Source organism: Streptopelia decaocto (genome assembly GCF_964273445.1).
Source record: "Streptopelia decaocto genome assembly, chromosome: 18".
In the NCBI taxonomy this organism is placed as follows: domain Eukaryota; kingdom Metazoa; phylum Chordata; class Aves; order Columbiformes; family Columbidae; genus Streptopelia; species Streptopelia decaocto.
In genome coordinates this window covers 6742248-6764307 of record NC_138673.1, presented here as the reverse complement: position 1 = coordinate 6764307, position 22060 = coordinate 6742248, and the positions used below count along the sequence as shown (strand labels likewise).

Genomic DNA, 22060 nt, shown 5'->3' with positions numbered 1-22060 from the left:
CTGCATAAAAAAGGGGTCAGCTGGGAGGTCTCTGGAGGGGATGAGGCCACTGTGCTGGTCCTAGGTCTGCCCCAGGGAGGGCAAACAGTCCAGGCCGTTCTCCGACCCAGCTGAGGAGTCCCGCGAGGAACGGCCCTGGAGAAAGCGAATGATCTTGTCGATTGTGGCCTCCTGGTACTCGTGGGACCATCTGCATTTGAAAGGGAAATTTGAGTTAATTTTTCCATTGCACAAGATGCCTCGAGACAGCTTGGCGTGTTTGGGTCGGGAGCCAGAGACGCCTCTCCCCAGCCCAGCTCTCCAGCAGCCTTTTCCCCATGGACAATGGTGGAACGCTGGATGTCTTGGGAAAGTCCCTTCCCCGTGCCCTGCTGGGCTGGAGGGCTATGAGAGGGTTGGGATGGCAGTGAGGTGAGCGGACCCCGGGTGAGTTGTGAAACCCTCCAGCACCCCTCCTGCCCGGATGGATGGGCACAAGGACCGATGTCATCTGAGCAGTGACTGAGTGGGGGATCCCTTATCCAGAGGAGCCCCAAGAACAAAACCGAAGAGTTATGGTGGGACCTTTGTTCACTTCGTGTTCAGGAATGCTTGAAGTGACTCACCTCCCCTTTGTCCCGTTCTGTCTCCCTCATCTGTTTCTCCCAATTGCCTTGTGTTCTTTGCTACTGCTTATGTAAGCCATTCTCTCCAGGTACCAAGGAACCAGGTGGCACAGGTTCCTGTTACTTACTTGATACCATTAAATTTCAGGACAGCCCTCATGTCTTCAGGAAGGGTTTCTGGGTCAGGCCACTCAAAATGGTCTGTAACAGGTACAATGTTCTTTCCAGAGTCCAAGGCTGTCACAATCTCCTGTGGGAACACACACGCGCTCAACCCGTGGCCCATGTCAGCCCATCACCAGCCCTTTTCTGCTCCAGCATCCACCACGCTCCCATGTGATGGCATCTCCTACCTTGTGCACCCAGTCCTTGCACTCAGGGTCTCCCATGCATTTATCCAGCGCGTTGGGCGAAAGGACCAGCACAAAATTGCGGGCGCTCATGACGCTCTGGATCAGCTTGTCCTCAAACTTCCCTGCCTCCAGCTTCTCCACGTCGATGAACACGCTGAAGCCGTGCAGCTGCAGGTGGACCTTCAGCAGGCTGGTGGCAAGAGGGGACAGCACCATGAGGAGAGCTAATGCCAGCGCCCGGGTTTTGTGCGCTTTCCTACTATGTTGGCCAAGATGTGGTGAGACAGAGGAGCAGTGAAGAGGCTCCCATAGAGGACAGCGTGGAAAAGGGTAAGTCAGTGTCAAAGAGGGACAGGGTGGCAGTGACAGGACTGGGAATTAGCCTGTCCACCGCACAGCTTATGGCACATGCTGTCCCCATTTGCACCGCAGCTTTTGGCAGCCTCTCCTTCCTCCCTGCTGCAGCTCTCCTGGCTCCACGCTCTTCCCACAACTTGTTTTTTACACTGAGGGTGGTGAGAGCCTGGCCCAGGTTGGCCAGAGAGGTGGTGGATGCCCCATCCCTGGAGACATCCCAGGCCAGGCTGGACGGGGCTCTGAGCAACCTGAGCTGGTGAAGATGTCCCTGCTCATGGCAGGGGGGGCACTGGATGGGTTTGGAATGTTCCTTCCAACCTAAACCATGCTATGATTGTATGATCACCAGCCTTCGCTCTGGGCTGCAGCCCAGCACCGCGTTGTTGCCTGCAGGACTCACCTGGCCAGCTGCGACCCGGTGCTCCTCCGGTAGCTGATAAATACATCAGTCCCATCCGAGGCAGTTTGCAGCGTTATAGGGGAATGAAGCGTTTCTAGGCAGAACGAACAGCAACCACAAGTTAAAAATACCCAACAGCTCATGCCAAACAACCCTCAATACTTGTCCCCACCCTCCTGCTCTGGCACAGCGAGCGGCAGCAGGACCCGCACCCCGTGCAGCAGTGAGGATGCGGACGCGGTGGAAGCCCGTGTTGATGTGACAGTCCTCCTGCAGCTGCTGCTCCGTCACCCGGTGCAAAAAGTTGCGGTTGATGCCGCACGTCAGCAGGTTGTACGTGTACTGGCGGAACTTGGGGTCGATGCCGCCCAGCCAGTCGGCCAGGTTGCTGCGGTCGCAGGTGGAATAGTTTGCGAAGGTCTTCAGCTCTGTCAGCTCCCGGAAAAACCTGGCAGAGAAAGAAATGAGAGTGTGGAGCGGGGAGGGGAGGCTGCTGGACCAGGCAGGACCTGGAGACACTTGGTACCATGTTTTTTATCTGCACAGGAGAGGACGCAGCTACATGTCGTGGTGAAGAGTGAGGTAAAGAAAAAGAGACAAACAGTGTGACTGTGGAAGTGTTGGTCCTCAGGACACAGAGGTATGAGGAGCTCAACTGAGCAAGGAGAATCTCGGGTAAGTTCCCATCTTCCTGGGTAACTTGCAGGATCCCAGGTCCCCTGTGCCATAGGTGGTCTCTTGCCACCCCACACCTCTCAGGTGCATTGGCCCCATTGCAGGAATCCCTCTGGGACTGCATTTGGCACTGGAAAAGCCCTGATAGTCCAGGTGTTGTGTTTTCAGGATCTCTGTTCTTGCCTTTGCAAGAGAAGAAAGGCACAGATCTCCTTCCTGGCTCTGCCACTGTGGTGATGACCATGGGAGAGGCCGGCGTTCCCTGGTGTGGTCCTACCTCTTCCGAGTGATGCTGGAGTCCATCCCCAAATCCTCCTGCAGCTCCTCCTCAGTCAGCCTCAGGAGAATGTCCCCATCCACCTGGTGGTCCTGCCAAGAGAAACCCAGGCTGGAAAGGTCCCAGGAAAAGCTGTTGGGTGAGATGCTTACACCTCTGCTGCAAGATGGGGCAAAAGGGCCCATCCAGGTGTCCCTCCCCCAGCACACAGCCCTACCAGGAAGCTCTGGCAGTATTTGTTGAATCCGATCTGCTGCAGCCACGTCTGCACCTCACAGGGTTTCCAGTTGGGAACCGTGGGCAGGATGCGCCGAGGAACCTCCTCCCCTATCATGCGCAGCACCTTTTTGGCCAGGGAGGAAGTGGTGCTGCTGGTGGAGTAGCACACTACCCTCTTCAGGCTCTGCGTAGCCCCAATCTCACTGAAAATCTGGGGATGAAAAGCGGGGAGACGTCACTTTGCTTTCCCATCAGCCAAAAAATAGGGTCCTCGGTGAGCTCAGAGGGGAGCAAAGGACACCAAGAAGCGGTTGTGGCACACCTGCCCTTTCACACCTGCTTCCTGCAGGTCAACCTACCCTTTACCTTTGCTTTCTTCTGCCTGGTTTTGATGGCAGCCTCCATGCAGAGGTAAAAGGCGGCGATGCACTGCGCTTCCAGCCGCGAGCTGTCCAGCAAGGCCACCAGCCGCTGCAGATCGTCCGCCGTCCTGCCCTGCCTGTTGTCACTGCTGCCCAGCATCTCGCAGGCAAACTGCTCCGGGTCCAGCGAGGCGATGAACGGCTCCACCAGAGCCAGCGTCCCCGAGCGCTCCACCTCCTTCTCGATCTCCTTGTTGGTGGCCAGCACCGTGATGGCCAGGCACGCGTGCAGGCGGATCAGTTCATCATCCCTGGAGAACACCAGTGGGAAAAGCCACTCTGCCGTCCTCTTCTCGATCATCAGGCGCTGGTTGGCCTGCCCGCCGTACATGGCGCAGTTGGCCAAGGCCATGGCGCAGTGCCGCAGCACGACGGGGTCCGTCCAGCGGCACCAGTACAGGATGGCATCCAGGCCTCCGTCAGAGATGAGCTCGAAACAGGTCTCCTCGGTGTGTTTGAACATGTGCTCCAGGATACCGGAGACACTCTGCGCCAGCTGGGGAACGTCTCGCTCCTTGGCTAAGTTCAGAATCACTCCCAGACCGATGCGAGCGATGCGATCCCTGCAGGGAGAGGATGCACAGGGTGGTGAGGGGCAGATGGCCATGAAGGGAGTGAGAGCAGTGACTGGTGTGAGAACTCCCCTGTCCTTCAGTGGCATTTGCCCATGACAGCCAGATGTTTCCCTGTGGGACATGGGTGGCGAGAGGTAACAGGCTGGTGTAGGAAGAACCTGTGTGGGTCTGATGGAAGAGCTTGTGGTGGGACAGGACAAGTGGTGCATAGCCCAGGGCCACCACACCAGAGGCTTGTGCTTGAGGTAAGATACATGTAGCAATTAACAATGCAGGGTAGGCTAATGCCAGGCTAGAAATCAATCAGTTTTGTCAGCTTTACTGGGTGTGTATGAGCTGCTTCGTGTTCAGGGGTGAAAACTCGTTTGTCCCTAAGCAGAGCTGTCCTCTGGCTGCTCTCCAGCTCGGTGCCAAGCCCAGGACAGAGGTTTCACACCTACCATGTGGAACTGGCCATGGGGCCGTGCAAGAGATGGGGATCTGCCTGTCCCAAGATGGCAGCTTGGAGAAAAGCTGTTAATTTCTGCAATCCTGGGCTCTCCTAGAAGAGGACAGGAAGGGTCCGGAGCCACCAGCTGCCACTTGGCCATGACATGCTTTGTGCCCCATGCCATGAGGACAGTCTTGAAACGATGCCTGCATGGGGCTGGGTCCTAAAAGTGTAGAGCAAGGAAGGGGGAAACAATGGACTCCTCCCTGCCTTGCCATAAACCTGCCCGGGATGAAGGGACCATCTCTGGCCTTAGAAATGACCCGTTTGGTGCCGTGGTGGATCTGCTCCGCTCCCGAGGCAGCAACACGGTGCGGGGTGAGGGCACGGCAGCCTCTCCGTGCTGGCACACGGGAAAAACATTTCTGGGAAGCCTGTGGCCCACATGGCCCACGCTGACCTTGGGGTGGATTTGGCAGCAAACACTGTGCAGAGCTCTGGAAAAAAAGCTCTCAGGCTGCGACTGGCTCTGAGCCCGGGCTTGGCCACGGGGCTGGATGACAAACACAGCCCCACCGGGTCCCTGACTCCCCGGGGATGTGGGATGGAGCCAGGACTGCTCTGACTGAGCACAGATGCTGGGAGAGGTCTCTAAGCCAGAGGTTTGGACCTCCCAGATATTGCTGGAGGTTGATGGAGGAGAACAAGGAGCTGGGGACCCATGGCTGATACGAGACCCTGGCCCAAGAACTGCTCCTGAAGCAGAGACAGTGACTCCAGCAGCTGCTTTCCCTCACCAGGAAGCTAAGTGCTGGAAAAAGACCGTGCCAGCAATGTTTCCTGGGAGTAATTCTGCTCTAATGGACTTTCCTGATTTATCTGTTGCTTTTTTTTGCCTATCAGTGCGTGCAGCGCATGTTCACGGTGTGCGAAGGGTGAGGTGCTGTGCATGAGGATGTGTTGGGTGCCACGTGTGCACATTCACCCTCAGACACACACACAGAGCCAGACCAATGCCTCTCACCTGTCCTGGGGCGCAGCACCTGCATCTCCAGCCTCTGAACTAGGGGCCACAAGCTGGGGGGGCTCCGAGGGCCACCGACTGACCAGCCCCCTCCTTCTGGCCTCACTCCAGCCCTGGTCAGCAGCTGAAATTCTCTGGGAAGCGGCTTCATCCTCCTCCTGCTGTGGTTATGGCTAAGGGGGTGTCGTGTCTTGTCCTAGGGATCAGATGCTCTGGGCCAGGCAAATGGACCCAGCTCAACCACAAAGGGTATTTGAGCACATCTGGGTGGCCCTAGGCTGAAGGTGGCTCATGGGGACACCCCAGTCCTCACCAGCATCCCGTGAGCTGGGGCTGGTCCTCCTCCCACCAGCCACGGTGGCGGGGGCAGGTTGTGGCATTGCTGGGGGTGATCAGCAAGCTGGGGACCCCCTTGTAGGGGTGGCAGGTGTGGGGGGACACCCTGCAGAACCAAGAGGGTTTGATGCACCAGGAGCACCCAGAGAAGGGAAACCTGGGGGGGGGGGGTGTGGGTGGGATGGGTGAGGAAATCCCTGCTGTGCTCAGGCCTGCGGTGGGGAGGGCTGTGCCCGGTGCGGGGGGGTGGCTCCGCACACTCACCTGTTTTCTGCCACCAGGATCTGCTCCAAGAGTTTCCCCGCCTGGCACTTGGTCTCCAGCTCCGCCGTGTACAGCAGGTTCAGCAGCAGGTCCAGTCCCCCCTCCAGCCGGATCACGTCACACACCGCCTTGGCCACGTCCCTCCCCAGCGTGGGCATCCCCCAGGCCTCCTCCACCAGCTGGAAGACCTCGGCGATGGCCTTTGTCAGCTCCGCGGGGCCGGCCGCCTGCTTGGCGCAGGCGATGGCGCGGTGCAGGGCGGGCAGGATGCGGTCCAGGGCTGCCCGCACATCGCTGTTCACACCGGGGGAGACCTCCCGGTGCTCCCAGGAGCTGCCCCCGCCGGCCCAGCTCCCCGCCTGGCTCACGCACTCGGGCACGGCCAGGCGCTCCGCACCCGCCATGGTGAAGAACCGGCAGAGCTTATAGAGGGAGACGAGCAGGGTGAGCACCATCAGCAGCTCCTAGCGCAGCATCCTCGGTCACCGCCTGCTGGGAGCAACCGGGCTGGGCCACCAGGCTCCTGGGGAGCCACGAGGTGACTGGAGAGGATGTGCTAGAGGGGACACAGAGCTGGCCCGTGGTGCAGCTGCAGGGCTGGGCTGCCAGCACCCTATCCCCTCCCCGCCCTGCCGGGATGCGGAGCTGTAAGCCGTGGCAGGAGCTGCCTTCCTAGAGCCAGGCTCAGCATCTCAGGTCCGCAGGGGCTGATGTCACCCGCGCAGGCGCCGCCTCGCCAAGGAGGGGCTCATGTCTGGGCAGCAGCGCTCCCCTCCTCGCTGCAGATGCTCTGCCAGACCCTACACCCCTCCTTCCACAGCCCCCAGCCTGAGCTGCGGTTTGTCCCGCTGTCCCCACGGCTCATGTCCCGCTGTCCCCACGGCTCATGTCCCGCTGTCCCCACGGCTCATGTCCCCCGTTGCCCGAGCTGCCGTGGTCACCTCTGCAACAGCAGGGACCCCCAAGCTGCTTTTGCAGCAGGTATCACTGGACCCTCTGTGAGTAGCGATGGGGGCACAGGGTAGAAATAAAGAGTCAGGCACAGCAGTGGCCGTGGCCATGGGCGCAGTGTGGTTGTGGCTACCCTGCCACTGCATTTTGAACTGATTTCGTATCGGTGCAGGGGGTAAATAGCTCCCTTTGCACGATGGAAATTCAGGGCAGCTCCTCTGGGTGGGCTCGGGATTTGCATGATAAAAGAAAGAGCAGAGGCAGCCCGGGCGCCTTTTATTTTCCTTTTTTCTTTTGTTTTTCCAGGCCGGATGTGCTCAGGGCAGAAAAGCTTTGGATACTTCTTGCCTCTGTTGGGAGGAGCAACTTAAACCCTTGGCTCCTAAACCAGGTTGTTGCCAGCTCAGACTAAGACTTAAATTCAAGTTGATGTTTTGATGCCACAGAGTCGGTTTTAATCCTCTCTGAATCCACTACGGAGGGACAGACTGGGGAAGGGGAGCTCAACAAAGGACGGCAAAACAAGTCGACCCGAGCGGCCCAGTGCTGCAGGAGGAGCTCAGCACAGAACCAGTAAGGATTTTCCTGATAAATTATTCTTAACTGGGGGTAACAACGAGCTGTTGCGATGCAGCACAGCAGAGGGTTGGCTGCCTCAGAGGAGGCTGCTCTTTGTGGCAGGCAGAATTCAAACTGTTCTCTTAGGCTTGTCCTGACAAGCCCAGAAAGCTGAGCTTTGCTTTAGTTCTGCTTTGCTGTAGTTCTGCTTTGCTTTAATTTTGTTTCGCTTTTTGAGAGGGATCTCCAGCCCTGGCAGCCCGGGCTCTTGGGGTACCAGGGGTTCCCAGCCCTGTCCTGGGGGATCAGCCCCATCCCCTGTGCTCCCCTCAGCTGCAGGGGCTTCCCAGGACCCCGTTACCCCAGCCAGCCCCCTCCTGGGCTCTCTGGCTGTGCTTTGAGCAGGGCAGCCGGGGACGGGCTGGCCAAGCCTTGGCCGCTCTGTTTGCTGGCGATCAGGAGCCTGGAGCAGCAGGAGGGAGCTTTGTCTCAGCCGATCAGCGAAAGCAGCTCAGACACTGCCCAGCCCCTCTCTGCCCCTGCCCGAGCCCTCTCAGGGCACTTGTCCCCCCCATTCCACAGGGATGGGGCGAAGCTTTAGTGCACCTGGGGACACCACCAGCCCTTCCACAGCTGAGGCCAGGGGACAAGGAGGGGGTGATGGGGCTGCAGGAGAAGTCCTGGCCCGACAGCCCACGTCTGGCGGCTGCCCCCTGGGCTCACCAGGGCTTTCTGAGTGGAAATGCCTTCCATGCCTTTCTCAACACCAAATCAAAGCTCTTTGCAGCAAAGGTGGGAGCAGCCGATGCCGGGAACTGCCTGTGTCTGAGCTGGCAGAGGTGAGGCCCCTGGAGAAGCGGGAACCCTGCTTGGTTTTCTTCTCTCCCCAAATCTCCTATCGCTTATTAAAACACTGCCCAGGTTTCCCAGAGAGGCGGTGGATGCCCCATCCCTGGAGACATCCCAGGCCAGGCTGGAGGGGGCTCTGAGCAACCTGAGCTGGTGAAGATGTCCCTGCCCATGGGAGGGCAGTTGGAACTTTGAAGGTCCCTTCCAACCCAAACTACTCTATGATTCTTTGATTCTGTTAAAGCCCAGAGCTGCACCGCTCCGGCCCTGGGGCTGGGATAGACCCCACAGAGCCCGGACAGACCCTACGGACCTCCTGCCCCACCAGTGCCACAGCAGCAGAGGCAGCCAGAGGTGCTATCTCTATAGCCTCATGGGCGTTTGCTCCTTGCCCCTCACTAAATAAACATCCCAGAGTTATCAGGGGCTGTCGAAAGAGCTGAGTCAACATTAATTAGTAACCAAAAAGATTGGTCGGAAACAGAATGATGGGAATGACAAGAACAAAATACACAGACTTCTGTTTGCTGACTGTAGTGAAAGTGCAGAGGGCTCCTGCGCTCCCTCCTGGACACTCACCCCTGTCCCTTGGTCACCATGCTCAGATGTGGCACCTGCCTCATCCTTGGTCTGAGCCTTGGGGCTCCTCAGCTCCGCTCCCAGCCTTGCTGGCATCGAGACAGCCAAAATCCCAAGAGCAAGTCCTCCAAAAAGGTGACATTTTGGGCAAGCATAAGCCCAGGGCTTTTCCCTTTGCCCTCTGAGCGCTGCTCCCTTTTCTGCTCTCCTTAGGGTTTTGTCCTGCTGGGACCACACTGGGAAACAGCCTCCACTTGAGACGGAGACTGGGAGCTTCAATATTGTGACTTTGCTGTGAAATAAGTGTGACAGGACCTCAAAACTGGTTCCTGGCTCTGCCTGCTCTGTCCCCCACACCCTGGCAGTAAAGACACAGCCACTGGCTCTCAGAGCTGCCTGTATGTGTCGCGAGCCCTGTCCCTCCCGAAACGCACCCAGCTCGGCATGGGCTGCTCATGGGACAGAGTCTCTGCCCCTTTCCTCTCTGTTCTGACCTTGGCCTGTTTGTTCTCTCCCCCCAGGGCCGGCTGAGCAAACAGTGAATGCGGCAGCGCTGGCCGCAGCAGTCACAGGAGGGCTGCGCTCCCGGCTGTCCAGGATGAAGCTGCTCTTCGCAGCGCTCGCGCTGGCCCTGCTCGCTGCTGCCCATGCTGCCGAAGGTGAGCTGGAGCCACCAACCCTGTGCCAGTGTGGAGATAGAGCGAGTGTGGCTCCTGGGCTGGTGGAAGGGCTGGGAGGCCCAGGCAGGGTGAGGAGGGGACCAGGTGGTGGCCATGGCTGCTGGCCATATTGGCTACACCTCCAAATCACTGGCTGTGCTACAGCTGGAGCACCAGCATGGAGCTGGGACCCTGGCACAGCCTGGTCTGTGGCTCCCGTCCCAGCAGGAGCACTGAGAGGTGCTGCTGCGGCCCCGAGGGTACCCGTGGAGAGGTGGGGTCCCCCCAAAAGGAACATGCCCTCGTTGGCTTTCACCCCTGGGGCTCGGCTGGGGAGGAGGCACAGGCCCTGCTGACCACCTGGTGTTCCTCGTCCTGCACTGACCATCAGTTCTTGCAGACTCCTGCGAGGGCCACTGTGACGATGGCTTCGATGCGCGGCGCAAGTGCCAGTGCGACACCCTCTGTGTGTACTACCAGAGCTGCTGCAGCGACTACTCCACCGCCTGCAAAGCCAAAGGTACCGGCCCCGCGGCCGCCCCCCTGCCGAGCAGGGGCTGCTGGGGTGGCTTTGGGTGCCCAGCACCGTGGGGGCTCAGAGGGTCTGTGCTGGGTCAGCTCTGCACCCACAATTTCAGCAGGGGGAGGTCAGCGACAGGATTCGGTGCTGGGGGTGCTGCGGCACTGGGGGTTTTTGGCAGGCGGCTCACTGCTGCCCGCAGCGTGGGCCCCCAGGGGTCTGTGCAAATCCGTATTTCCTGGGAGCAAATGTCTCCCGCACCCAGACCCTGTGGGAGACCCCCAGGGCTGGTGGGGACCAACCCACTCCCTCCCGCAGTGACCCGGGGAGATGTGTTCGCCTTGCCGGAGGACGACTACCTTGACTACAACCTCACCGTCGACCTCGGCACGGAGCCGAGCACCGAGGCAGCCCCCACAGAGCTGCCCACAGCCCCACTGCCGGTGCAGCCCACGGCAGAGAGCGAGCCGGGCCCCGAGGAGACGCTGACAGAGGCGCCCGTGGAGGAGGCGCCCAGAACCACGGCAGATGGGCTCGGGGAGCGGGACCCTGAGGAGGAGCCAGAGGAGCTGTGCAGCGGGAAACCATTCAATGCCTTCACCGACCTGAAGAACGGCTCCCTTTACGCTTTCCGAGGTACCTCGGGGACCTTTCTGAGGCACATGGGACATGCTGCTGTGCTGTCACCCCATGCTGGTGGCCATGCTGCCGCTCCCACGTCCCCTCTCCCCCCAGGGAAGTACTTCTATGAGTTGGATGAGACCAGCGTGCGGCCCGGCTACCCCAAGCTCATCAGCGACGTCTGGGGCATCGAGGGCCCCATCGATGCAGCCTTCACACGCATCAACTGCCAGGGCAAGACTTACCTGTTCAAGGTAGGCAGGAGCCTGGCTGCAGGGCTGGGGGTGCTCCTGGGGTAGTTGGCACAGCCCCCAACCTACCCTGTCCCTACCCTGGCACCTCCATGTGCAAACACACACAGTGGCTGCCAGATATCCCCGAATTCCTGTGCCTGTTTGGGGCCCCAGGCAGCCACAGCCTCACCACGGGGCTTCTCAGCCTCCACTTGCTCCCCTGGGCAGACCCTCACCTGGGGGATGCTGCACCCAGCCCCCTGACCCCACTCTGCCCGACACCCCCCCAGGGCAGCCAGTACTGGCGCTTTGACGATGGAGCCCTGGACCCCGGGTACCCCCGCAACATCTCCGAGGGCTTTGAGGGCATCCCAAACAACATCGACGCCGCCTTCGCTCTCCCTGCGCACAGCTACCACGGCAATGAGAGGGTCTATTTCTTCAAGGGTAAGGGGTGCAGCCCCCCATTCCTGGGAAGAGCCCGGTACCAGTGGCCAGGGGCAAGACACCCCTCTGGCTACTGCTCCCCTATACAGGGCACTAGGGAGGCGACACCTCAAATTCTGGGGTCAGTTTTTGGCCCCTCAAGACAAGAAAGATCTTGAGGTGCTGGAGTGAGTTCAGAGAAGGGAATGGAGCTGGTCAGGGGCTGGAGCACAAGTGTGATGGGAACAGCTGAGGGACCTGGGGGGTTCAGCCTGGAGAACAGGAGCTGAGGGGAGACCTTCTGATCTCTGAACTGCCTGAAAGGAGCTTGGAGCATGGAGGGGGTTGGGCTCTTCTCCTGAGTAACAAACAATAGGATGAGAAGAAACAGCCTCAAGTTGCACCAGGGGAGGTTTAGGTTGGATATTGGGAACAATTTCTTCCCCCAAGGGCTGTTTGGAATAGGCTGCCCAGGGCATTGGTGGAGTCACCATCCCTGTAGGGGTTGAACAGATATGGAGATGAGGTTCTTAGGGACATAGTTTAGTGCCAGTGTTGGGTTAATGGTTGGACTCCATGATCTTGAGGGTGTCTTCCAACCAAAATGATTCTGTGATTCCATACTGCTACTCCTCAAGTGTGTGTCCCCCGCTAATGCCCTGTGCATCCATCCTCTCCCAGACAAGTACTACTGGTCCTACGACTTTGCCCAGCAGCCGACGCAGGCCGACTGCGAGAAGTCCTCCCCCTCCACCGTGTTCAACCACTACGCCTTCATGAACCGCGACAGCTGGGAGGACGTCTTCCATATCCTCTTCGGTGGCAGGATGAGTAAGGGCTGAGATGGTGCCAATACATCTTGCACTGACCGGGTACAAGGAGCACAGGCATCCAGGGAGAGGGAGCGATGCCGGGGGTGCAGGCAGGCTGGATGAGCCGCTGTGACAGGAATCCCCCAGGCCACAGCTGCATCTCTCCCAAATCCCATCCTCTGCACGCACTACCCAGCCCATCACCAGCCATCTCGCACCACAGCGTCACTGTTGGGGATTGTTTATTCCCAGCGGAGATGCCAGAGCAAAACCCCAGCCCCAAGCAAGAGAAATGAAAGCTGGAGAGAAGGGGGCTCAGCAGCACAGGGCTGATCCCAGCCAAGGGTGGAGTGAGGGGCTACTCCCGGCTCTGCTTGGTCTGTGTCCCTGTCACACATTTCCATCCACACTGGGATCCTTTGGAGTGTCCCCGTGGGTCTCGGAGTGGGTCTGCCTGTGGGGCTGGGGTCACCCCAACACCTCGCTGCCCCTTTGGCTCACCCTCTGTCTCTTTGCCAGCTGGGGCCAGCAGGCCGCGGTACATCAGCCGGGACTGGCGGGGGGTGCCCAGCCGGCTGGACGCCGCCATGGCCGGCAGGATCTACGTGGCCTCCCACCAGCCCCGCAGGAGGAAATCTCGCCGCCAGCGCAAGAGGTACAAGAACCACCGGTCACTGAATTTGGGTTTCTGGGGCTGGCTGGAAAACGACTCCGACTCCGCGGGTGTCGAAAGCGACTGGCTGTCGGGCTCCAAGTGCGAGACCCTCCAGAGCGTCTACTTCTTTGTAGGAGGTGAGTCTGGGGCGGCAGGATCTGGGTGAGATGCAGAACCAGGGCTGCCGGGGCAGGGGGAGGTTTCCTCTTGCTCTGCAACATCCCTGAGCTGAGGACGCGGTGGGAAGGTGCCCAGGGCTGGCAGTGAGGGCTGGCAGCGCCCCGCAGCCCTGACAGCCGTCTCCCCTTCCTCCCAGACAAGTATTACCGCGTCAACCTGCGCACCAAGCGTGTGGACCTGGTGCAGCCCCGCTACCCCCGCTCCATCGCCCAGTACTGGCTGGACTGCCCACAGCCTGGGGAGGAGAGCACCTGAGCAGCCCCCGCCGCAGCGGCCAGCAGCACAGCTCCTAGCTAGCCAGAAATAAACCGTGAGCGCTGTGCAGGCTGGAGAGCCATCTGTCTGTCCGTTCATCCATCCCATGGTCTGTGCAGTCCTTGTAGTCCGAGATCCCTGTGTCCCCAAGGGCTGCGTTTGTCCCCCCAGGTGTGAGAACTGTGCGTGGGCTGTGCCAGGTCCCCGCTGCTGGCCCCGGCCATGGCACGGCCGCTCAGATATGCTCGGCCAGCCAGGCCAGTGCCTCTTCCCACTGGAGGAGAGGGACGGTGCCGGCGGCTGCCAGCCGGGAGCCAGCGGGATCAGATCTCCCGGGATCAGGTCCACAGCCCCATGCACAAGCAGCTGGGTTGGGGATGGGAGCCCATCTCTGAGGGACCCCATCTGAGGCCTCCCCCCACTGCCCTGCTCACCTCTTGGCTCCGAAAACCCTGGCCACGGTGGTGCCGAAGGAATGACCCTTCCCTCGGGGCTCGGACACTGCGCAGGGCCCAGCAGCTCCCGGGGAAGCTGGTGCTGCTGAGACGAGCTCCTGCTCTTGCCCCGGCTCCTGCTGTGAGGACACATGAATCAACCCCCCAACCCACTGTCCCCTGACACCCTGTAACCCCAGGGGCTTCCTGAGCCACAGTTGATGCCCAGGGGGGTGGCCTCAGGCCCTGGCTCTCACCGCTTCCACTGCTGCGTCTGGGGAAGCCCGGGGAGCTGATGGGACCCAAGCAGACCCACGTCCTCCTGGCCAGGTGGCAGGACACTGGTGCTCCGCTCGGGGGGGACTGGCTGTGGTACGGAGGGCCCTGGCAGCGTCTGGGGGGTCAGCAGGGTGGTCAGGCTGCTGTGCCACACTGTGCCACCCCCATCAGAAGAGACCTGTGGGGCCATACCTGGGACACGATGGCATCAGCCAGCCCGGGGTAGCACTGGGGACAGCTGGGGTGGCTGGCGGGAGGCAGCGGGGGGGCGGGTTGTGCATCCTCACCCTGCCACGGGCACAGCCCCACATGAGGATGCCCATGGAGTACAGGGCCCCCCATGCTCGCTGGCAGCCGGGTGCCAGAGGCGGGTGTCGCGTCGGGCTGTCGGAGCCTTGTGGGGTGGCTGGGGGGTACACGGGGCATGTGGGCACTCTGGAGCGGAGGCTGGCTGTCACAGGAGCTGTGGGCGGCTCTGTGGTGTGGGCCAGCTGGGATGTCACTGCTGGGGTCTGGGGACATCCGGGGCTGCCTGGGGAGCAGCGAGGAAGCAGGACAGGGCATTAGCAGCCTCTGGTGAACGTCCAAGCCCTGCCCAGCCCTGGGGAGCCCCCAGGAGAGACTGGCTGACGTAGTGCTGCCCAGCCCGGGGCTCTGGCTGCCCCACCAGCCCTTGAGCCCCTGCTCATGGGTCCCACGTGTGTCCCCCCGTACCTCAGCTGCTCATTCTCCACCACGAAGTCCCGCAGGAGGCCATAGAGGCTGGGCCAGGCTGGGGCTCCCTCCTCCAGGAGCTGCCCTTCGAGAGGACAGTTATGCATCCCCACGGAGCCGTACCTGCCTCCCCAGCCTGGCCATGCCCCTGGCCTCGGTGGGGTCCCTAGGATCTCGATGCTCTTCATTGGCACCCTGGGCAGGCACAGCTGCTGGCGCAGGGAGAGGTTTTCCAGCTGCAGGGCATGGATTTCTTCCTCCAAGCTTTGCAGCAGCTTTTCCCGGGACACCTGGGAGCACAAGGGGGTGGCTCAGGGGGGTCGCAGCAGCGGGACAGAGCACCTTGCCTGCAGCCCCACCTGCTGTACCCTGTTAGCCATGGGTCTGGTGGTGACTTTCCGGGCCCGGCTGGCATAGTGCAGCGTGCTCAGTGTCTCCGAGAGGCAGCGCGAGGATGGGGAGATGCAGGCAACCTGCCAGAGAGCGAGAGCCGAGGTGAGCTGCCAGACGGGGGTCACCTGTACCCCTCCAGCCTTCCCCTCCATGGGACGAGAACCTGGCGCCCCGCAGCTCCATGCATCCCTGCCCACCCTCCTCTGTGCACGTACCATCAGGGTGACTCCTGAGCCGCCCAGGGAGCGGGCCAGCAGCCGGGTGAGCTTGCTGTCACGGTAGGGAATGTGCGTCTGCTTTCCTTGGGATTTGGCCAGCAGGGAGATGCAGTGTCCTAGCGGAGGATGAGGCACAGAGGGTGCAACAGGGCTCTGATGGGGGCCAGCAGCTTGTGGTTCCATAGCAAGGGTCCGCTGACTTACCCAGCGCCAGGAGGCTGCGGTTGATGTTGTTGGCCTCCACAGAGAGCTCCCCACTGGAGCCGGTCTCCTTCACCCGCTCGCTGCCAGCCAGGTCCACAAAGCACAGTGTGCCCTGCTTGCTGGGGCGGGCGCTGGGCTGGGGGACCCGTGTTGGAGGGTGATGCTCTGGTCCCTCCTCACCCCTTTCCCGTGGCCCACAGCAGCATCCCAACCCCTGCGTCTGGGATCTGGCTCCCTGCTGCTTCCCCCAGCCCCACCAACATATCTTGAGGAGGAGGACGTGACCCTCACCCTGTGGCTGTTTGCACCCGCACAAAGACCCCTGGTTGCCCCAAGCCCTCCCCATGTGCCCAGAGCAGGACACGTGCTCACGGCTCGGCTGCGGACGTGGATGGTCAGAAGAGCGTGGCTGCGGCTTGAGTGCCTGTTGAGGGCGTGTGCCGAGGTCCGTCGCCTCTGAGATCCTGCCCAAGGAGGTGGGTAAAGAGCTGCAGGGGGGCACGATGCCCTGGCACAGCACCCACTGCCCACCCCTGCCAGACACCAGCCTGCCTGGGCTCTGCGGCAGGACAGGGAGCTGCCCCTCTTGGCTGCTGTCAGAGCCCCACCAGTCCCAGCCACACATCTGGGGGGGGCTGAGAACCCCCACACCAGGTCCAGCACCCCCTGAACGTGCCCCTCGATGGCCCCATCCCTGCGTCCATGGCTCAGCACCTTGCAGGAGCAGCTCAGTGATGGTCTCCATGCTCTCGAAGTCCACACTGAGTTGGTTCTCCACATAGAAGCCGCGGGTTTTGCTCCACCGCAGGGGCAGGACACACGGTGGCCCGGGGCTCAGCAGGTCCCGGACCTGTGGGTACAGCAGAGGCAGGGGAGCAAGGGCACGGAGTGCCAGGGGGGCTGGGTTGGGCGACCAGGTGAGTGCTTACCTGCTCATTGTAGATCTCCAGGTAGGAGGCACTTAGAGCCAGGTCAGAGCCGCGGCTCTGGCTCTGCTCCAGGAGGCAGGCAAAGGATCTCTGCATCAGCCCCAGCAGCCCCGGGGCCGCTGGCCGGGTTTCATTCTGCAGAGACACCGAGAAGGCGAGTGGTCACGCTGCTTTGGCACCCACCTCCTCCCACCCCCACAGTGCCCAGGACTGGGTGAGAAAAGCCCATCCCACCAGCAGGATCAGGTCAGGTAGGGGTATGGTGGTATTGTACCTGGGTGAAGGGTCCCATCAGGGTGTAGGTTTTCCCCGAGCCAGTCTGCCCAAAGGCAAAGATGGTGCAGGAGAAGCTGGGGAAGATGCTGAGCCTCAGGCATGGCCCCAGGCGGTGGCACAGAGATGCCACCTCCTGGCACAGTCCCAGCAGTGCAGACGCAACAGCGAGGCCTGGACAGGTGCAGCGCAGGGAGTGTGGGGTGGGCTGGGGTCTGTGGGGGGCTCAACAGGACTCACCCATCTATTGCCAGCTCCACCAGTTGCCTCATTCCACTGCCTTCGAACACGGCCTCCTGGGAGGTGCCCGCATCGAACACAGCGTTGAACCCGAAGGTGGCATCGTGCCTGGGTGCGCTCACCTGGCACGGGGATGGTGGCAGCTCAGGGGGAGCCGCAGCCCCTCCTGGACCCCAGTTGGAAGGTGACACTTACATGGATGGTGCCATCACCAAGGCTGTGCACAACACGCCGGTCACCTCTCTGTGTCTCTGTGCAGGTCAGTGGCCGGACCCTAATTGTGTAGGGTGGGATGGTGACACAGAAGTGTCACTGTATGGGGACCATGGGGAGTCCCACTGTGCCCCTGCCCCAGGCAGGAGCAAAACTGGTCCCCACTGTACCCCCGAGCCCTCCACGTCCCCCCTTACCTCAGCACCACTCTCAAGCTTGTCTCTCTGCCTACCACAGGGCCGTCCCGCTCCTCTTTGGGGCTCCTTTGTGGAACAGGGGGCAGTGGGGCACAGGGTGCCCCCTGGCTGGGGGACCTGCCCACAGTCACCCCAGGGACCGGGGCAGCGGGGCCCACAGTTGCGCTGTGCTCACGCCGTCCTCCTGTCCTCGCTGTGCCCTGGGGCCTGGCACAGGACAGAGTGAGATGTCCCCCCATGTCCCCGCAGAGGGACTGTCCTGTTCCCCCCAGCCTTTCTGGGGTGCCAGCCCCCCGCCGGCTGCCCAGGCGGCTGTACTGGCTGGGAAGAGCTGGCAGCAGTCACTGCGCAGCCCCTGCCTGCTCCAAGACAGAGTGGCCTCCGCCCCCTCACGTCCCCACCAACTTACAGTCTCTCCTGGCTCCGTGGGAGCGTTTTGGATCGTGCACCCGGCCGGGGTTCCCAGCCCCGCTCCCCCTCCGGCTCCATTAGCCCCCCAGCACCCCACAACTGGGGTGCCCGCAGTGCCCGGCCGGTCCCGGCAGGATCCACCGCCAGCCAGCCCGGGCTGCCCCGCACAACAGGTACCGCCGCTCCGGTTAAACATTGACCGGTGCCGGCCCCGCGGGAGAGCGGCGGCAGCACGGTGGGGGGCGAGGTGGAGCGGGGGGGCGGGCGGTGGAACCTCGGCCCTGGGCGCCGGGGACCCCGGACTCCCGCACCAGCTGGGGGTCCCGGGCCCACCGACACTGGACCTCCCCCGAACCCTCTCTGAGCCCCGGGATGCTGCCGGGCCCCGCCGTGCCAGAGAGCAGCGGGAGGGGAGACCAGTACGGGCAGCTGGTGGGGTGACTGGACCCCGGGGGCGCTGGGGGGGGACCGTCCCCGGGGCAGCCGCGGCTGTCGGGGGATGTGGAGTAGGGACCGGCCCCGGGAGCTGCCGGGGAAAGGCTTGGAGAGGGGGGGCAGCGCCACCCGCTCGGGGCGGTCCCAGCCCGGTGCAGGGGGGGAGAGTCCGGGGCGGATAAAAGCCGGGTCGGCGGCGGGTCCGGGGCAACCGGGCAGGATGAGCGCGGCCCCGGGCACCTCCCGCGCCCCCCAGCCGCTGCTCCGCTTCCCCGACGGGGCGGGCGGGCCGGGCGGTGGGCGGGTGGCGGGGAAGACCGGTGCCCCGGGGCCGTGTCCCTGCCCCTGCCCGGGGGGGCCGCGGAAGCGGCGGCGAACCACGTTCAGCCGGGGGCAGCTGTCGGAGCTGGAACGGGCCTTCGCCGCCGTGCCCTACCCGGACATCGCCACCCGGGAGCGCCTGGCCGAGCTCACCCAGCTGCCCGAGGCCAAGATCCAGGTGAGCGCAGACGGGACCCCCCTCCTGGGGCTGGGACCCCCCTCTTCCACAGGGCTGCCCCTTTGGGGCCGCTGCTGGTGTCTCATGTTGTCCCCCCAACCCGGTCCAGGTCTGGTTCCAGAACCGTCGTGCCCGCAGGATCCGCAGCACCAAACCAGAGCCACCACCGCTACCGCCGCTGCCACCACCTGGGGAGAGGGGTCCCCCTGCTGCACCCCCCGATGGCACTGCCATGAGCCCGACCCCTGCCCTCCCTCCGCCGGGAGCCCACAGTCCCGCTCGGAGCCTCCCCACCTCGCTGGGCTCCATCTCTGACCTCATCTACAGTGCAGCCATCACCAACCTGGGTGAGCCGTAGCCGTGATGGGGAACCCCCCGGCACCAGGGACCCTCCCAGCACTGGGGGCCCCCCCAGCTTAGCACTACAATTTCATTAGGGTGTGGAATTACTGCTGGTCCCAGAGGTCCCGAGGATGTCATCCAATATCCTAAATGCCGGTGTGGCCGTGGCGGGCCCAACTCCCCATCAGCCCCCTAATACCGACTAATCTTTTGGAAAAAAATACCTTAATCTGGGGCTGTATCCACGGATGATTGTGGCGCGGCCGCCCCTAATCCGCAGGCACGTTCGCAGGTGCTGGCAGATCCCCCTGTATCGGATATTAAAGCGCGTTTGCAGAGGGGCTTAGCTGCCATCAGAGCATTAATCACTGTGTCCAGCCCTGGCAGGCTGCCCACCCGGCAGGTGTCCAGTCCACAGCACCCGGTGGTGCCACCGTGGGAGTGCCGACCTGTTCCATGGCACCCGAGAAGCCCCCAGTATGTCCCCACCCCACCTACAAAAGCTGGGCACCCTTTGGCAGGGGATGCAGAGCCACGTGCCCCTTGCAGCCTTGTCTGCCTTTGGGGGGCTCCGCTGCACCCCATGGCACAGGCAGGCACCTACGGCTCGTGCTCCTCCCCAAAACACCGACGCTGAGTGCGGGAGCAGCAAGGGAGCGGGCAGGAGCAGGATGTGGGATGCAGAGGGAGAACGAAGATTCTCAGCTCTCCGTGGTGTCTTCTAGGCGTCAGGTCAACAGAGGGCTCCCATCAGGCAGTACGAAGGTTGCAAACATGCAACATTATTTATTTTCAGGCTAAGCGGACAGCAGCTTCACAGGAGAATGGGAACAGCACAGCTATGTCCCTCTGTGCTGGGGGATGAGAGTCCACAGCCGCTCCCTCTTCTGTTCCGCAGCTGCGGGATTTTTAATCCATGATTCGTTTCAGGAACGTTAAGGAGCGGGAAGCAAAGGACGAGGCCTGAGGAAAGCAGAGGGCTCTTCCTGGTAGCAGCAGCAGGTACAAACAGATGGTAGAAGATAAACCTGCCCCAAATTAATGACTCCTGGTGAGGGTGAAAGCCTCCAGCGCGAGGGCCATAGTTCAGGAGGACACATGAGATCACAGTTTGCCAAGGTCCCCTTCGAGGGTCCGCACCATCACGTACAGCTCGGCCAAGCCAACAACTGAGGCCACGATTACCGCTGAGAGGACGCGCTGGGGACACAAAAAGAGAGAGAAGTGACCCCGTGTGTGGCTGGAGCTGCTGCCCGCGCTGAGGAGCGTGTCTGCCGCTCTGAGGCCAGGGCAGGGGTCACTCACCGCTGCGGTCTCTGCGAAGACGTACTGGCTGCCCAGGTACGTGCAGGCGAAGGCGGCCGCCACGGTGACAAAGAAGTTGAATATGGTGATGACAACGGCTTTAACAGAGCGAACTGGAGAGAAGCGGGAGAGGCTTTAGGTAAGGCTGGGAGAGCCAGGTGGGGAACAAGCTGTCATCCCGCTGATGAAGCCTGCCCACGGCTGCCTCGGCTGGGCTACAGCGATGCTCCAGAATGCTTTATGCCTCCAGAAATATTTATAAGAAAAGCCAACAGGCTGCTCCTTGACTCGAGCAACGCTGTTGTGCATTAAAACCTTTGGTGAGATATTCAGAGAGGGAAGGGCTGTCTGAGATAACAGCTCGCGATGCGGTGTCCCCAGGACTGCCCTGGAGGTACACGCTGCCAGGCGTCAGCAGGACAGGCAGCCACTCACCTTGCCTCCCAAATTCAGCCAATGTCCCATTCATCTCCTAAAAGAAGGAATTAAACCAACTTGTGATCTGTTGTATTTTAATGTTAATCGCATAATAAAAGCAACACCGATGCCCTGTCCTATCCCTAAGACTCAGAAGTTCGGGGAGCTGCCGGGGGCCCTGGCAGCGGTTTGTTGGGCTGTGAGGGAGCAGCAGTGCCACAGCATCGGGTTTGTCTGGGTTTACGTTTGTGGTCTGATTCAATGACATTGAGAAGGAACGCTGGCTTGTCCAGACAGTCACTGTGCCAAAAGATCTCAGCGCTTCCTCAGAAAGAACGAGTGCCCAAGTATTACCTTGTTTTTTCAGCTTTTACCTTGACATGAACGATCTCATTTTAAAACTATGAGGAAAATGTAACTGCTCAGAAAAAGGCAGCACGGATGCTCCCAGTAAAACATTCACCATACGTGCTCAGTCTCCCAGATCAAAACCGGAGGTCTCTGGCACACAGAGCTGTTCCCAGACGTCAGCATCTCTTCTGTTCCACCATCCCAGTTACCTCTGCCCTCAGCCCTGTACCTGTTGTCTCTGTGCATTTACAGTGTGCACTCCTCAGGTCCCTGCCCACATTCCCTCCATACCACACGCACTGCAAGGGGCAGGTTTCCTTTGCCGTATGTCAGGTTGCTCTCGCCCACGCTCCTGAGCACCGAACCCTGACAGCAGGCGACGCAGGGGGCCGCTCACCTGGCCGGTGATGTTGCGGGTCATCCGGCGGTACTCCTCGTTGGCCAGCTTGGCCTTTATCCGCTCCAGCCGGGCCACCAGCTCGGGGTTCTGGGGACGGGCAGAGCGGCTGTAGGGCCGGGGCAGCCGCCACCTCCCGCGGCCCTGCCCGGCCCTCACCTACCCGCGGCGGGACCGGCACCTCGGGCAGGTGGATCTCGCTGCCTTCCAGGAGCTCGTGTAGGTACAGCGGGGACTCTGCGGGGAAGGGTCGGTTACCGGCGGCCCGGCCGGTCGCGGCCTGTGGCTCCCGGAGCGGCGCGGCCTACCTGCCTCCCGCAGCGCGGCGTGCAGGCTCCGCAGCAGGCTGAAGGGCACCAGGGCGCCTTCAGACGCCAGTGCGGCCTCCAGCTCGGCCCGCAGCCCGGCGGGCAGCCCCGCCAGCTCGTCACCCTCCACCGCCCTCCGCAGCCGCCGCCCGGCCCGCAGCGCCGACGCCATCTTGCCCGGCCGCCGTCGCCTAGGCGACACGGAGCACCATAGAGCGCGGCGGCGGGCTAGAGCGGCGCTGCCCGCCCCGCCGGGGCCGCCGGGA

At 61.8% G+C, this 22060-nt stretch overlaps 5 protein-coding genes across 9 annotated transcripts; 2 read left to right on the top strand and 3 right to left on the bottom strand.

The window, feature by feature from the left end:
- On the bottom strand, positions 1–6392 carry SARM1 (sterile alpha and TIR motif containing 1; the record flags this gene model as incomplete). Its single annotated transcript, XM_082068494.1, has 9 exons — positions 1–190; positions 734–855; positions 959–1148; positions 1716–1809; positions 1928–2163; positions 2668–2759; positions 2885–3097; positions 3253–3871; positions 5938–6392. 9 exons carry the CDS (start codon positions 6390–6392, stop codon positions 61–63), a joined length of 2151 nt encoding a protein of 716 aa, XP_081924620.1. The 3' UTR covers positions 1–60.
- On the top strand, positions 6251–13363 carry VTN (vitronectin). 3 transcript variants are annotated; one of them, XM_082068484.1, is made up of 11 exons: positions 6251–6381; positions 7195–7461; positions 9088–9272; positions 9396–9533; positions 9934–10053; positions 10372–10689; positions 10789–10928; positions 11198–11354; positions 12015–12164; positions 12665–12937; positions 13117–13363. In XM_082068484.1, the coding sequence occupies exons 4-11, from the start codon at positions 9473–9475 to the stop codon at positions 13233–13235; spliced, it is 1338 nt and encodes a 445-aa protein (XP_081924610.1). In that variant the 5' UTR covers positions 6251–6381; positions 7195–7461; positions 9088–9272; positions 9396–9472; the 3' UTR covers positions 13236–13363. The 3 variants fall into 3 exon arrangements, with proteins under 3 accessions (XP_081924610.1, XP_081924608.1, XP_081924609.1); XM_082068482.1 differs by lacking the exon at positions 9088–9272; XM_082068483.1 differs by lacking the exons at positions 6251–6381; positions 9088–9272 and adding an exon at positions 6409–6475.
- On the bottom strand, positions 13353–17729 carry KIF12 (kinesin family member 12). Its single transcript, XM_082068479.1, is given in 15 exon segments — positions 13353–13535; positions 13670–13809; positions 13927–14063; positions 14141–14480; positions 14663–14952; positions 15031–15135; positions 15271–15389; positions 15478–15613; positions 15850–15941; positions 16192–16333; positions 16335–16541; positions 16681–16756; positions 16920–17041; positions 17115–17193; positions 17330–17729. Coding segments are annotated over 15 exon segments (2289 nt in total). The 5' UTR covers positions 17569–17729; the 3' UTR covers positions 13353–13470.
- Positions 17479–22060, bottom strand: VMA12 (vacuolar ATPase assembly factor VMA12). Of its 3 annotated transcripts, none has more exons than XR_014185646.1 (6): positions 21795–21975; positions 21650–21723; positions 21487–21576; positions 20757–20793; positions 19241–20434; positions 17479–17536 (listed from the first exon to the last, which is right to left on the bottom strand). XR_014185646.1 is itself a non-coding variant. In XM_082068492.1 (6 exons), exons 1-6 carry the CDS (start codon positions 21964–21966, stop codon positions 20121–20123), a joined length of 582 nt encoding a protein of 193 aa, XP_081924618.1. In that variant the 5' UTR covers positions 21967–22054; the 3' UTR covers positions 19805–20120. The 3 variants fall into 3 exon arrangements, 2 of the variants coding, with proteins under 2 accessions (XP_081924617.1, XP_081924618.1); XM_082068492.1 differs by lacking the exon at positions 17479–17536 and having other exon boundaries at positions 19805–20216; positions 20322–20434; positions 21795–22054; XM_082068491.1 differs by lacking the exon at positions 17479–17536 and having other exon boundaries at positions 19796–20434; positions 21795–22060.
- On the top strand, positions 18396–19082 carry SEBOX (SEBOX homeobox; the record flags this gene model as incomplete). Its single annotated transcript, XM_082068493.1, has 2 exons — positions 18396–18674; positions 18784–19082. 2 exons carry the CDS (start codon positions 18396–18398, stop codon positions 19030–19032), a joined length of 528 nt encoding a protein of 175 aa, XP_081924619.1. The 3' UTR covers positions 19033–19082.